At 36.6% G+C, this 15765-nt stretch overlaps 1 protein-coding gene across 2 annotated transcripts in view; it reads right to left on the reverse strand.

The window, feature by feature from the left end:
- Positions 1-15765, reverse strand: part of GCC2 (GRIP and coiled-coil domain containing 2) — a 29669-nt gene that overhangs the window by 11386 nt on the left and 2518 nt on the right. Inside the window, exons 2-16 of one of the 2 annotated variants that reach the window (XM_059836092.1) lie at positions 15104-15166; positions 14349-14433; positions 13204-13271; positions 12284-12388; positions 8984-11473; positions 8241-8310; positions 7453-7553; positions 7274-7372; positions 5250-5369; positions 3695-3859; positions 3227-3331; positions 2499-2661; positions 1843-1943; positions 1639-1716; positions 793-930 (exon numbers count right to left, since the gene is read on the reverse strand). In XM_059836092.1, the coding sequence (XP_059692075.1) occupies positions 793-930; positions 1639-1716; positions 1843-1943; positions 2499-2661; positions 3227-3331; positions 3695-3859; positions 5250-5369; positions 7274-7372; positions 7453-7553; positions 8241-8310; positions 8984-11473; positions 12284-12388; positions 13204-13271; positions 14349-14433; positions 15104-15166 (3951 nt within the window). Of the gene's footprint in view, positions 1-792; positions 931-1638; positions 1717-1842; positions 1944-2498; positions 2662-3226; positions 3332-3694; positions 3860-5249; positions 5370-7273; positions 7373-7452; positions 7554-8240; positions 8311-8983; positions 11474-12283; positions 12389-13203; positions 13272-14348; positions 14434-15103; positions 15167-15765 lie in introns of those variants that run through there. The other variant, XM_059836095.1, reaches the window with a different exon arrangement.

A 15765-nucleotide genomic window follows, 5' to 3' on the forward strand; every position in this document is an offset into this window, starting at 1 on the left:
GTAGCAGCAACCACAAAGTTTCTCCATTTCAGCTCACCTTTTTAAAATGTAGAAGGTTTTTTTGAGAGGCTGTGTTCAACTGATACTTATCTGCAAGATGCATACCTATCATACAAAAGGGTCTATAATGTGGTGCAGTAATCTCCATAAAGACAGTTTGAACATAACAGTCCTACTATATTCTGAATCTGTCTGTCTCCAATGCAAACACGAGATTCCAGGAACATCTAACACTGTCATATGGACAAGAAACCCAGAAATAATAAAAACCTCAGCAATAGTGTCAGTTTCACATGTAACTCAGCTGCCAATTAAGAAGTTGGTCATATAGCAGCGTATTAAAAGGTGCTTGCAAATATATTTTTCAGTTGTTTTTCTTTTTTTTTTTTTAAGTGGTATCTGTGTTAACTGGTTTTATATGGAGCAAATTATATTCCTTTTCTGTTTGTTCTTTCCCCCTTTTCTTTAAAGGCTTCTTTTTTCCCCCCTCAGTGTATACTTGCTGATCATCTTAAATGAACTCCGACTCCCCACTACCACCACAGGTCTTCCCTACTGGAAATATAAGGGTGCAGTCCAGATGTTCCACCACAAGTGATACAAGACAACCAAGACAGGGTCTGGCTTGTCCTCTATACCACCACTCAAATACATTAAGCACTGGGATAATTCCCAATTCTTGACAGACAAAAAGACAAGAGTGAAAGATCTGCAAAATATTTTTAGAGAAGCAGACAGAGTGCAGTAACTCTCCCTTCTAAAGTCTCTGACATTACTTATTCCACTGAGTACCTGGGCAGCTCTGCACTCTTCTTGCAAGGCTGCAATTTTTTGCTGGTAAGCACTCAATGTACGCTGGTGTTGCTCTGAAGAAGTTCGCAGGTGTTCCTGAACTTTATGCTTTTCTGATGTTAGTACAGCCACTTGAATCTGAAAAAGTCAGTTGAAAACTTCACTATGACAAAATTTTTTCTTCCCTCTCCAAGGGGAGACATGCCACAGAGCACATAGTATTCTACTGTAGTAATTCCTGCACAGAACTGGTGGACATAAAATTAAAATCCAATAAAAATAGAATAAAAAATAGACATGGGTTACCATATACTTAATTACAAAAATATATTACGTTCTTTAAAGAGAGGATTGAAGATAAAATTACAGTGATGGGTGGCAGTGTTTAAGAAAGCCAACCCCTCTCCCTTCCCTTCCCTGCTACCTTTCATTACATTCAATTTCTATTCTGCCCAACCAACAAAATTAATACAGATGGACAACACTTAAGATTTTTGCTGAAGATGTTGCATTCCTTTGTTTTTGAACTAAGCAACTTCAATTTTTAAGAAATTATTTTAAAATGTATCCCAATTACAAGCTTCAAATTACGCAGTCCTCTCTCTTGGTGGAAAGGGAAAGGAAAGAGGAACAAGAAAGCGTAAACTTGTTTAAAGAACATCACAGGAGAAATATTTGGGGAAAGCAGCAAACAGACAAAAGTCATTTAAGAAAAAGAACCAGTCATCTAGTAATAAAAATAACACCTTTTCACTCTTCAGCCTATGTTCCATCTGCCCAGTACAAATCACACCCTTTTTACTTAATTGAGAAACCTTGTACTAACAAAGAAGTGAAGTTTCTTGCCTTATAGGCTTCCACTTGTTGCTGACTCGCTTCCAGTTCCCCTTTTAATGATGCCTGCAACATTTGATGGTCATTCTCCTAAATGATAAAATTATCTGGTTATTAAAAAAACCCAAACCTCAGCAAATTAATAATTCAGCTACCAGCCCATTTTTAAAAGTTAGTTTAAAAATGGAATACACAGTCATTAACATCTGGACTTACAGCTTGTTTTGAATCAGCCAGTTCTTTTTTGGTTTTCACCAGGAGTTGTTTTATCTTGGCATTTCTTTCCTCATCCTGTTGGATAGTTGACTGAAGTGACTCTAAAGCAGAAAATAGCAGTTATATGCAAAGGAAACTTCCGCTCCTACATTTCCTTAAAAATACTAGAAAATATTTAAGCAAATTCTGACAGATTTCTTAAGAGCTGCAAACAAGTAGCTTACAGGAGGTTTAGTATTCTATTTCTGAGTATCACAAAGATCTTCAAATAAATGAAATTGTTTTAATAGTTACACATTCCTACATAGGAAGAAATGAAATTTTTAACCACGTGCTAACTAGTAAAGTTTTATGAGTGTGGCACGTCAGAATGAAAACCCCTGTCAGTTACTGACTTTCAGAACTTACGATTAACTTAACCAGGTAAGAAACACAGTTTATCAGGCAAGCAATTTGGCTTTTATTTGCTGAATACAAGACCAAATGACTGATAACCTCCTACAGTTTCCTTTATGGAGAAGTAATTTTGACTATGTAACTGTTTAGCATTCCCTGCAAACTTTACTCTCACTCAATGACTTGAATTTTTTGTGAATTGTATTTTTTACCATTACTAACTATACCATAGAGTCTCTTGCTGTTTATAGTTTACTCACTTATTTCTTCCTGTAGGGTCTCTTGCTTCTGTTTCTGAATCCCTGTCTCTTGCTCAAGATCTTCTATTCTGCTGTCTTTATCAGCAATCTTCTGATTAAGTTCTTTTACTAGCCTTTCATAATCAGCTATTTCCATATCCATCAGTGTACTCTTTTGAGCATCCTGCAATTTACACACAATGAAGTTACAGCTTACAATCTGCCTTGGCTGCTAAGAATTTTTTTTTAATTATATTAAAAAACTAAATTCCCCATCTAACAAAAACTCTATAACTATCCATACCCACAAGCAACACCCATTCATCAGGTTTCCATAGCCTCAGTAAATAATCTGTTTTCAAACAAGAAGCAGAAGCTTTGAAAAACCTGTTGCTAGTAGGTATTTTGCGGATATTAGTTTCTGTCATCTTCAGTCCTTACAACAAGGGCAGCGTCTGAATAGTGCACCATACAAGTACTCCAGACATCTGAATTCTATTCCTATTTCTATTCATGACAGGCCACATAACCCAAGCTAAAACAAACAAAGAAAAAATAACCACCCCCAAACAAACCTGAAAGTACACATCAGCTCTCCAAATACAAAACCGGGGTAAAACCCTCGTGTCTTCCCTTTTGCAAGCCTTGGGCTTTAAAATCCTCATAACAGAAAGGGAGGCATTCAACACAGCAAGATGGGCCAAAATCTTTGGTAGTCCATTAAGCATTAACATGAACAGCAACTCTACCTTTCTGGCCAACTCTAGTTCTTGCATTGTTTTCTGCAGATTTTTTTTTTCCTTCTGAAGTTGCATCTGAAGCTCCTCCATTTCTCGGAGAGCACCACTATGTTCCTGAAATTTAAATACTTCTCAATTATGCAGTCCAATTTCAAAATAGATGTCAGCATTTATTTACACTTACACACATACACTTAGGTTGTACAAAGATAAGATTTTATTTTTTTTTTTTAGGAAATCACTGGGAACTGAAGAAAAACCCAGCAGATTATGAAGTGTTTTTCACATTCTGTAACAATCCCCAGTCTACTCTAAGTGACAGTCTCAATGAACAGAGCAAGCCTTCAAAAAAGACCAAGACAAGTAACAGAAAGTATGGAACTTGTTCTATAAAATCACAGTTTAAAAAGGTCTAACAGAAGTCACATCCAGTGAAAGTACTGCTTCAGCCCATTCACCATCTCTACAGAGTATTACCTTTGTTTTTTGTTCTTTTAGAAGCTTTTCAGCCTCTAGTTCTTTGTCAGCCTTTGCCTTGGCTCTTTGTATCTCCAGTATCTGAGCTTCCAGCAGCTTAGCATTATGTTGCAGTGTTTCAACACGAGCCAGGAGGTCTTCATTAGCAGAGTGTAACTGATCACGCTGAAACGATCATAGAAAGATAAAAACGTAAGCTGAATTTGCATGCGACTTTGACAGATAAGATATTGTCTATATTTAAAAAACGAACACCAATTACTATTCAACTCCCTTACCAACAGCACTCCTACAGATGAGTCTTGTCCATCTTAATTGTTTTAAACCAGATCAAGAAATAGGCTAAATTAAAATCTAGCACAATTTGATTATTCTGTTCAGAGTTCATTTGCCCAGCTTTCTGTAAGATAGCTAGAATGACAAGAAATCTGAAAAAAATACCCCAACATTTATGCTTTCTGCAAGAATCATGGCCTCCCACAATAATATGCAAGGTTCGAGTACTTATTGCCCCACTTCAAATACAACTGTTGTATTTATAAAAAATGATCATACTATTAATTCCTAAAAAAGATTTAACTACAGCACCACCAAGCCTTCAATGAGATCACATCAGTACTTAGGAAGAACTCCTCCTGTATCTAGGCTATTTTTGCAATGATTTTAACAGATTTAATTTTGAAACCTTCAGTGTTTTATCTGTCTCTATTATGCAGATTAAGAATGAAGTATAAGTGAAAGAAGCTGCCAATTACCTAAACAGTGTTTTTATTTACAAAATACTTCTTAACAAACCTGAATAAATCAATGCCTGCATAATCAGCAGAATATATGCTACTATTTGTCATTTCTTCCTATGCTATTCACTACTAGCTTCTGTTTATAAGGAAACAGTGCCCTAGGTGGATCTTCAGTGTAATTGTGTATGGGGCCTGGGAGTTTAAATCCTAAATCCCACACCCATCTCAGTTAGCTTTGCAAAAATGTGTCTCACAGCTGCTTAATTACCATCTTAGACTCTTCTGAATGCTACTATAGTACTCCACAATGCATCCTAAAGTCTCATCCTTGTGAAAGATGCAAAAAAGCATAATTAATTTAGTATGTTTAAATAGTCTGTTGATTAAATAACAAAACCACATTTTGTCTAAGAAACAGAAGAAAAAAAAAGTTATACTTAAAGGTTACTCTACTTCATGAGAAGTGTAGGTGTGAAATCAGAGAAATAGTGCAAGTTTGATACTTTGTTTTCATATCTGCTATATGCTGCAGAGTTGTACGTCCAAGCAAGCCAGAGTTGATCACCTGCTCATCTCTGTCAGTTGACCTGGGATAAATTAAACCCTTTCTATCGAAAAGGCCAGACATTCTAGACATATTTACCTTTGTCATGGCTGATAAGATATCAGATGTTGAAAAAAACCCCTGAATTTCAAGTCAGTATCCAGAATGCACTTAAGAAACTGTAACAATCAGATGAATAAAACTTAAGCTCAATAGGTAAAATATTTTTTACTGTCATTATCAATAAATCAGACACAGATACAGAACTGACCTGCTGGGATGACACCTGTAGCTGTCTTGTGAGGTCATCTATCTGACGTTCAAGATTATTTGCTCTGCTTTTTTCAGAATCCAGCTGTTCTCCTTGCTTATCATATTCCATCAAAAGATTCTTAACACATACAAACACAAACGCATCATTTTTTACAATATAGATTGCATAAGCACATTCTATACCTCAGACACTTACTTATCTTCCTAATGTTTCAGCATATAAATTGTCTCACCTCAGAGGTCTACATTCAACCTCCTGCTTAAGGCAGGGTCGGCAGCAAGATCAGACCAGGTTGCTCAGAGCTTTGTCCAGTCAGATCTTTCCAAAGACCTCCCTCCAAGGATGGAGATGGAACTACAGCTCTGGGCAACCTGTTCCAAAGCTTGACCATCCTTATAGGGTAAAAATGTCTATCCATGTATCCAGCTGGAATCTCTCATTTCAGTTCAGGACTAGTCTCTCATAGAATCAGAATCATTTAGGTTGGAAAAGACCCTTAAAATCATGAAGTCCAAGCATAAATCTAACATGCCAAGTCTACCACTAAACCGTATCGCTAAGCGCCACATCTACATGTCTTTTAAATACCTCCAGGGATGATGCCTCAACCACTTCCCTGGGCAGCCTGTTCCAACGCTTGACAACCCTTTCAGTGAAGAAATTTTCCTTAATGTCCAGTCTAAACCTCCCCCGGTACAACTTGAGGCCATTTCCTCTTGTCCTATCACTTGTCTCTTCTCCCAAGTGACCGACACCCACCTTGCTACAACCTCCTTTCAGGTACTTAGAGAGATCGGTAAGGTCTCCCCTAAGCCTCCTTTTCTCCAGACTTAACAACCCCAGTTCCCTCAGCCGCTCTTCGTAAGACTTGTTCTCTAGACCCTTCACCCTCATGGGAGTGCTGACTGAAGAAAGATAATGACTTCCCTTGACCTACTAACTGTAATCCTGTTCTTGCAACCCAGGATGCTGCGGCCACCTTTGGTACCAGAACACAGTTTTCTCATTCTCAGTGCACTGCCTACCAAAACCCTGAAATTCTTTTCAGCAGCCACGCAGTCCCCAGCTTGTATCAAAGGAGTTCCTCTCTCCCACATGAAGAGCTTTGCATCTGTCTTTGTTGAACTTCAAAAGGTTTCTGTCGGCCCATTCCTCACGCCTTTCTAGGTCTCTCTGAATGGAAGCCCTGCCCTCAAGTCAATAGTATTGACTATTCCCAATAGGAATAATCTGAGAACTTGATGAACGTGTATTCCATCACCTTCTCCTGGTCATTGTTAAACAGGGGTCCCAGCACAGACCCCTTTGGTACCCCCTTTGTTACTGGCATCTAGTACAAGCCATTAATTGCTACTCTCTGAGCCAAACTATACAACTATTTTTTTTAAGCACCCATTCAGTTGTTTACCCATTTAGACCGTAATGTCCTAGCGCGGATACAAGAGTACTGTGAGAGAGCATCAAAAGCCTTCCTAAAGTCAAGACAAGTGACATCCACTCTTCTCCTCTCATCCACAAGTCCAACTGTTTTATCATGGCAGGCAATCAGATTAATCAGTCACAACTTTCTCTTGGTGAATCGATGCTGACTGTCCCGTTACCTGCTTCTGCTTCATGTGCCCAGAGGTGTGCTTCAAGAGGACCCATCCCCAGGGAATTGTTAGTTTATGTCTCTATTACTTAAGGACTTTCTAACTGATCCCCAATTTAATGTACTTTGAAGAATTCATAAGGATTTATGTTTAGCCTCAGCAACACATTGTTTGATACTTATGATGCCAGATTTAAAAGGTTTAAAAATACCATCCAGCAGAAAGGAAGTGCCTTTTTTTCTTCTGACAGCAGCCACACAGTTCTGTTACTAGAACCTTACATTTCTTGATTTGGGTACTCAGTTGCGCTGACATAATTTCTTTTGCCAAACATATTTGTGCAAGTAAACAGCAATATATATCCAGGCTTCAAAAGCAAAGTATTTTCTGACAGTTAACTGTCTTTTGTAAATATAGTACAATCCTTACCTTATAGCTTTCAGCTCCTTGAATGACATCTTTCATTGAAGCAGACAACTGATCTTTTTCTGATCGAACCAACTCCAATTCTTCCCTCAGAGTCTGCATCTTATTACAAAGAAGTGTGTGTCATTAAAACAGAACCCCATATGCAGGATGTTCTTCATATTAAGAAGCAGTCAGGGTACCTCTTTTCGGCTGGCATCTAATTCTTTCTTTGCTTTCACAGCAACAACCTTAATTTTATTTAGCTTCTCTCCTTTTTCTGCAGATTCTTTTTCCAGCCTTCCTAAAATGAATAAATAAGAAAGTGAAAAAATACGCCTCCCGTCTCCCCCAAGAAATTAAATAAAATTCAATTAGAACACAAATACCAGAATGACTTTGAAACAAAACAAAATATAAAGCAGGGGAGGATGTTAAAATGTTTCATTCAGTTAAGCATTTAAATTTAATTTGAAGCTAAAACACCTGGCCGCTCAGACACTTAGGGACAATCTTTCCCTGTTTCAGAGGCTCCCATCACAGTTAACATTAAAAGCCATATTCCTGTCTACTTCTACATACAGTTGTAACAACTCTGAACCATTTTCTTTCTAATGTGTTGGGATAACTGCAATGAGGCAACAGTAGTTTTGTGAAAGTGTTGCTTTCCTCTCCTCTTGGCAGCCTTAGGGATTCTTATTGACACAATTATTTCCCATATTTAAAAAATAAAGATGAAATCCACTACACTGTTTATAGCCAAATGTACACAGGAAGAAAAAATCTTAAGAAATATCAAATGATAACTGACTTAAGATTGCTAACAATATTTTAAAACCCTAATGGAAGGAATATTGTATGAAGTTTCATTGATATCTACTTTGCCACCTTCCTTAGCTTGTAGGAAATACAGGACAATTATGGAGAGAAAGAAAAACTACTAATCAAAAAACCCCAAACTGTTTACATAAGAGAATAGCAAGAAAGATACCAATTTTTTCTTGAAGCTCTGCTACTGAAGACTGTTGATCAGTTTTCTCAGTCAGTGTCTCCATTGAATTCTGTATTATAAACAAAGACATAAGAAGTATTACAGAAATTTCTTTGTGATATCTGTTTTTCCCCTAACAAGCCACCAGAATTTTCAGCTACAGCTGGACTGTGTCTATGTTCTTACTACCAAGAAAGTCTTTATGTGCAATTTCATATCAGCTTGGTAACTGAAAAGCATACTTATGTTGAAAGAAAAACATTCCAACCTTTTAACAGCTGCTTTCCATCCTGTCCGAGGACAAAAAATGGGAGACCATTAATTCTGCAGCTGTCAGTTTTATATAACCATCAATTCCCAGGACCTGAAGTTAGGAGCAGCTAATGCAGATCAAGCAGGAGATTTGTTTGAGATGGAGTCATAGAAAATTAGAGGTGAAAGATTATGAGGTCAGTTAGTCCATCTAGTTAAATGGTCACTTTGGGGGGTATTGATAGGAAGAGAGGTTCAAGTACAAACAACTTTTGTCAAAATAGCATTATGATTGGTTTTGTTTAGTTGTTTTTTTTCCTGGGAAAGCGAGGGGATTCTGAGATGCTAGGAAACTCAGAAACATGTGCTTTTTAGAAGGGAAACTCACTTTGAGGCCAAGGAAAAAAAAGAGAGAATTCAAAGTATTTTTTGAACCTTAATTCTGAAGACTTTAGAGGTTTAGTCTGTATACTTCAATAACAAAATATAACCTTTAGAGAACTCAGTTCGTCTTTCACATTTCTAAGTTCAGTTTCCTTTTGTTCCAGAATGAAATTTAAGTCGTCTTGTTTTTCTGATCCTTTTTGCTGTTTTTCTATTTGACTTTCATAATAAGTGAGTTTTTGACTGATCTCTTCAATATTAGCTAAAAGATCTTGATTTTCAATCCTTGTTTTTTCACTGGCATTCTTCAGCTCCTGGATATCATGTTCAAGTGCTTCTTTTTCAGACAACACTCCTTCCAATTCTTCTCCCAAGAGATCCTTTTCTTTTACAAAATCCTGAATCAAGGATCTATGTTCTGCATATTGAGCTGCATTTTCTTCCTCTAGTCTCTCAACTTCCTGCTGCAAATGAAGAACTTTCTCCTCGTTCTGTAGAGCAAGGCACTGCTCTTCTTTCATTTTTGCCAAGCATTCATTTGCAATTTGTAACAAGTTAAGAGAATCATATTCTTCATTAGAATCTGAAACGCTGGACCCCACTTGCTCAAGTAAGTGGTACAGCTGAGTTCTTACAAGGGATCTGTGTGCTTGTTCACTTTCAAGTAATGTTGATAACTGGTGTTTTTCTGCAGTCATAATTTGTAGTTTCTTTTCTAAGTTTTCAGACTGCTCTTTCAACACTAACCAACCATCTTTTCCAGATGTAATCTTTTCCAGCTCTTCACTTAATTCGCTTTTTTCCTGAATGATTTTCTTATTTTCCTCATGAAGAATATATGCTTCAGATGAAAGGTTCTCTCTTTCACGCACCAGAGATTCAATCTGTTTTTCCAGTTGTTCTAGTGTTTGAGCATTTTCACTCTTCCTAGTTAAAGCTTCATTCAGTCTCTCTGTTAATTCCTCCACCTTTTTCTTCAGGTCGCTATTGTACTGGTTAGCAACATCTACTTCTTGCTGAAGTTCCTGAACTTTTCCTTTTTCTTGCTTGCATTTTTCCTGAAGGGTTTCTCTCTCTTCACACAAGCATTTTACTTCACTTAAAATATCCTTGTTTTGATCAGTAAGAGCAATGATCTTCTCTTCCAGTTCTTTCATAGCAGTCTCTTTTAGGTTGATACAGCTTGTTATTGTGTTATTCTCCTCCTGAAGACTAACAATTTTACATTTAAGTTCTTCTATCTCTAGTAGATTAGATGACAATTTTTCTGTTTCTTCCTGGAGGCGATTCACAGTTTCAAGAAGAACATCCTTTTCATTAAAAGCAGCTCGGAGTTTTTGTTGCAGTTCACTGACATCAGAAGCTTGCTGTTGTCTCATTGATTCAAACTCCTGGCTGATCTTTCCAGCAGATTCCCCTAACTCAGTCTGTAGAGTTTCCATTGTTTCTCTCAGGCTGTTGTAATTGGACACTGCTTCTTCTTTCTCCTGAGTTAGCTTTTCAAGTTGTTCTCTAAGCTCCTGCATTTCAAAAATTAATGCCATCTTTTCTTTTTCAGAACCAGATAATAAAGTTTCATTTAGTTCAGAAATTTCTCTCTTATGTTGCTCTTTCAGGGTCTGAGTTTCTAACTTATGCTCTTTTACAGTGGTTTCACAGTGCTGTCTTGCTGCTTGAAGCTCCAATTTTAGTTTTTCGATTACACAACAGTAATCTTCTTTAGTAAGCTGCAATTCATTTATCTTAAAGTCCAAGTCTTCCCGCTCATGAAAGTACTCATCCTTTATGTGATGGAGTTCCTCTTCCAGTTTTAGTTTAACGTTACTCATGTAAGTTAACTCATCTTTTAATATACTATGTTGGGACTGGAGCTCTTCTAAGCTATGCTCCAGATGCCTAACCTTTTCTTCCATTTTTACTTCTACACAAGGTTCTTCTTGTGTATCTACAACATCTATCTTGCTTTCTACATTTTTATTTAAGACTTCTCTCAGCTGCTCCAAGTCATATTCACGCTGGTCAGTACGAGCACACATTTCATCCTTTGCATTTTTCTCTTTCATTAAGCCCTCCTCTGCCAAATTGTGCTGCAAGTGATTTATCTGATTTTGCTTTTCTTCACTTTCTTTAGATGATATTTCAATCTGATGCATCAACTCTGACACCTCTTCCTGATGGGCAATTTTTAATTTTTTCAGCTCTTCATTCAGGTTATTGATTTCATTATAGTAACACTGAGAGTTGCTTTTAATAGTTTCTTGCAGATTTGTCACTTCTTTGTTTTTGTCTTCATTCACAGTTTCCAACTGCTTGCTCAGACACAAAATTTGCTCCTCATAAGTAGATTTAATTCTTTGGACATCATCTTGTAATCTTTTAACTTCTTTTTGACTCTCACTATGACATTCAATCTGTTCCATCAGCCCCATTTGTTTCTTCACTTGTTCCTCTAATTCTGTTTTCAGCTTTGTTAAGTCCTCGTTGTGTTTGCATTGTGCATTTGCTAATTCACTCTTCAGAGCTTTTATTTCTTTCAGAGAGTCCATACTTGATTGCTCCAGTTGCTTCTGCAATTCTTCTGTCTTAGCCACTGCAGCCTAAACAAAGATGCAAGTTATTAAATAATAAATTAAATAATAATTTAGCACACAGAATTTCCAAATAAACTATTTACAATAATGAATTAGAAGATTTAGGAGTCTGTAGTTTTAAAAACTGCTATAGTTTTAAAATATCTAACTATGTTAGGACAACTCAATTCAGAAGACACTGCAGAGAGTATAAAAATGTTTTCAGAATGAGAAAGGAAAACTAAGTCTTAAATCATGTTTACTAGCACAATTTCACAAAATAGTCGTGATAGATTTCAGCTTTAGCAACTATTCAAATAATGTATTAAACACCAAATTACTTCTAGTGCGTCAAATTCAAGTATCTGGAATATAACAATGTTCATCAGTTGCAAGCAATTCACTCTTCACTTTATTATTAATTGAGATTACTGACATAATTTAGATGCCTTGGCTGACAGGCTCCTTCCTCTGAATATCTGAATGCAAACCTCATATTTCCCATGGAAAGACAGCTGATTGATCGAAGCCATCACATATGTAGGCTACTAATGCACAGACTGAATTCTTTTTCAACAGCTGTGGATCTAACCAGCATATATAAGAATTTTTTATTTATTGTAAGTCCATATAAAAACTATAAATTAGGGGGTACAGAGAAAATATGCTTTAGCATATGAAGCCTTTAGATTTTTTTTTTTTTAAGGTAAAACAGAACACAGGTAAGTGAAGAAAAAGATTAAAATGACAGTGAAATACACAACAAGCAAAACTAGAAAATAAAGATAAATATAATTCTGAAACATTTCTGTAATGTTCTATTGCTCATTTCAGTACCTCTGCTTCTTGCTTTCTTTGAATATTTTCTTTTTTCAGAGCTATGCACTGCTGCTGACTTTCAGCTTTTTCCAGAAGTACAACATCCAGTCTTTCTGTTAGAGCCTAATTTGAAGGGAGAAAGATCACTGAAAGAAGGGTTTCTTAACAATGGAAGCCTGAACAACTTTTGCAAACTGTAGGAATTTGCATATCGGTCATGACTTTTTTTGTCAATTAAACAGATCAGTCTGCTTTTAAAAGTTACTTTCAACCCAAATATGAAAGATATGGAATAGGTAGACTAAAACAATGAAGTTGAGTAATAGATTCTGTTCAAAATCGTATTTCTGATCAGCTAATCTTTTATCACCAGGTGGGGGGTGGGGGAGCTCCTCTTCTGTAAAAAAAGAAATCTCCATCCAAATTATTAAAAACAATTTTCCAGTTGCTAGATTTCTCCTCACTACCAACTTTCACATGCTGTCCATGACCCTTACTTTGGTAAGACAGATGTTCTTGCCACTTAAAAAAATTCCAGTTACTTTCCTAAAAGTATTTCTTGTGACATGCAACTTTAAATACGTGTTTCTGATCTCATCAAATGACCGTCTCAGAAGTTTTCTAAATGGCTGAAGACTTCCTGCAGTGGTCATTCTAAAATAAACAAAAGCCTGTCTAACCAACAACACAAGGAAAAAGTCTTGTTGAGGAAATTGTACTATTCTGTACTATTCCTCACAGAGCTGATAATGTTTTTTGAAAAGTGGAGTAAGGATGTGGGGGGAGGAGGAAAAAAGAGGTTTTAGGAAGTGTCCTGAATTTCTGAAAATTGATTACATTCAATTTGAATAACAGTTTTACAGCTATTTACTATTTACCACACATTATGTCTGTAGATTTATTTCAGCTAACATTAGAAACCCATTACGTATTCCTACCTGAATAATATCATCAGCTCCTCCAGTAGCTGCTTTAGATCTGAGTTCTTCAATCTCTTTCTCTAGTTCTTAAAAAAGAAGTATAGAAATTTCACAGCATGAATTGATGCTCCATTACAGTAGCAAATTACTAGTAAATCCAGTGCCTAACAACACTCCTACTCAAATCAGAGATGTCTTTTACTCTATGGATTTTTGTTTGTTACTGAGTGATATAAAGGGCTAATGGAAAGAGAACAAACGCTCAGTACAAATTCTCCAGTCCTGACATTTAGCATGGTTTTCAGAGGAAGCAAAGCTTCCTTGTTTGCGTGGAGGGACAACAGACAGATAAAAATATTTTTTTGATGATTGTCTTACCTTCTATTTCATGATCAATTTAAGTCAGAGAAAAGATATTCATTTCCTAATGGTTCTCTAAAAATAGGCAGCAGGTAGAAGAACAAGATCTTATGAATAACCCCCCTGAGGAAAAGCCCATCCCTATCCCTATGGATTAGCTGGGCAGCTACCAGCAGTCACCATAACTGTAACTCCAAACAAGGGGAAGTGACACCAGTTCAAGTAGTGGGCCACTGGAGGAAAAGGGACAGAGGAGAGGAGAGGGACAGCACTTGAGAGCACAGACTTACATAGGATACTTTTAGGTGGTTAACACAAGATTTTCTTTGGTATATTTTACGATTTCTTGTTAAAGAAGCAAATGATTGAATATAAAGTAGCTAACTATTTTAAAGAAGCCACCGTACTCTACAACAGTACTAATTGTGCAAAACCTATCAGAGACATTCCCCCTCCCATCTGCTTCCTGAAAAGCAACAGGTATCCCTGCAACCGATATGGGGAACAGGCAATGACAAGTCCCACTTCAACTCCTGCACAAGCTGTGTAGTTCCATCACACCACTCTGCCAGATCAAAATTAATTTAATACCTGACAAAAGCAATCCTTCTTTTTCTTCCCTCTCTTGCTCTAAGGACTTCAGTGCTTAACCTCCCACAAAAAAAAAAGTGAAATTGCAGAAGAAAGATCTAGGATATTTGCCTAGAATTTAAATCTACCTAGCAAAAATATGCAGTGGTATTAGGAAAAATCAGATAGTACCAAGCATTAAGGCAGAAATTGTTCTCTTTCCAGTAAGGTACCTGTACATCTTGACTTCACTTTCTGTATAAGCATCACTTGTTTTTTTGCAAACTTGATGAGATCATCTTTGGGCAATGTGTCCAGCTGTAAAACAATACATATTACAGAAACCAGCTTCCTCTAACCCAGAGGTAAACAGAAAAAAGGACATTTTAGCATCCAACTTCCAAGAAGTTAAATTTTAGGGCAAGAAACTGCCTTACCACACATTTGCAAGAACAATAAGAGTCCAAGTTACTGCTGTTCTGTTATTCAATTCTGTTATTTCAAGTGCAAAAATAGGAACTACTCCTAATTCTGTACTTTTCTGAAATCATTCTAGACCACACAACTGGGCAGCATCAGTTAGAAAGGAAAACTTGGTTGGGAAAGGTTACAATTCAGTACTATACTTTGAACAATGTTTAGAAAATAGCATGCTGACCTAACATTGACATTGTTTAAGTTTACTTTCAACATATGCAAAGAAGTCTGTGCACATTATGAAACAGACCACTGCCAGAAGTAAATGCTACTAATATTTTATCAAGTACTATGACAGGAAGTGAACATACCACAAGACATGGTTTTTTCCCCCATGTTTTCCAAAACACCTTAGCCTACTGTTTGTAAATAATTTTTTCAAGAGATCTAGCAGACAGGAAACTGTTTAAAAATACCTTTATGTCTTCCTATTAGCCACAGCTTGCATGCCAAGCTGTAACCTTTTCAACTACTGCTATCCAAATAAATGCAATCTGTGAGGTCTGATTACCTTTGATTTGCCTGATCCTGGTGTGACAGAAGACGCCACCATCTCTTGCCCAGCATCTTGTACCTACAACAAAATCAAGCACAATCTGCGATAACTGAACTTTTTAATGTAGACTAGCGAAGGAACTAACAAAGTCTGCAAACACTGAGAATAACTGAATATAGTGGGAGCTCAAGAAAAAAATTAAAAATACATTTGTAGAACTAGTCAGAAGCATAAGGGGGGTGTGGGGGGGGAATTGATAGAGATCTATTGTGATTAGTCCAATACAACAGCAGCATAGAAAATTACTGATTTCCAAACCAGCATGATCTTATGATTCCATCACTGAATTGACATAAAGAATTGATACAGCACTGAAAAATCATTTTATTGACAAAGGTGTGACTCAGTATCTTGTTCTTGAAAGGCTCATTAAAAAAAAAGGCATGAACAAAAAAAAAAAAAAACTTGTAGAGGAGTAGCAGTTAAATCAAAGTTTGGGAACTTTTGAACCACATCTACTTCTCAACTTTTTTTTTTTTTTTTTTTCTTTCTTTCTATTTGAAAAGACTCTGCGAAGTCAGGGCTCTTTTGAACAAAATATAACACCCCCACCCCGCTTTTTCTTTTTTTTTTTTTTTTTTTTTTTAAACACACTGGTTAGCACTAAAAGAGCTGGC

Source organism: Gavia stellata, chromosome 1 (assembly GCF_030936135.1).
Source record: "Gavia stellata isolate bGavSte3 chromosome 1, bGavSte3.hap2, whole genome shotgun sequence".
In the NCBI taxonomy this organism is placed as follows: Eukaryota; Metazoa; Chordata; class Aves; order Gaviiformes; family Gaviidae; genus Gavia; species Gavia stellata.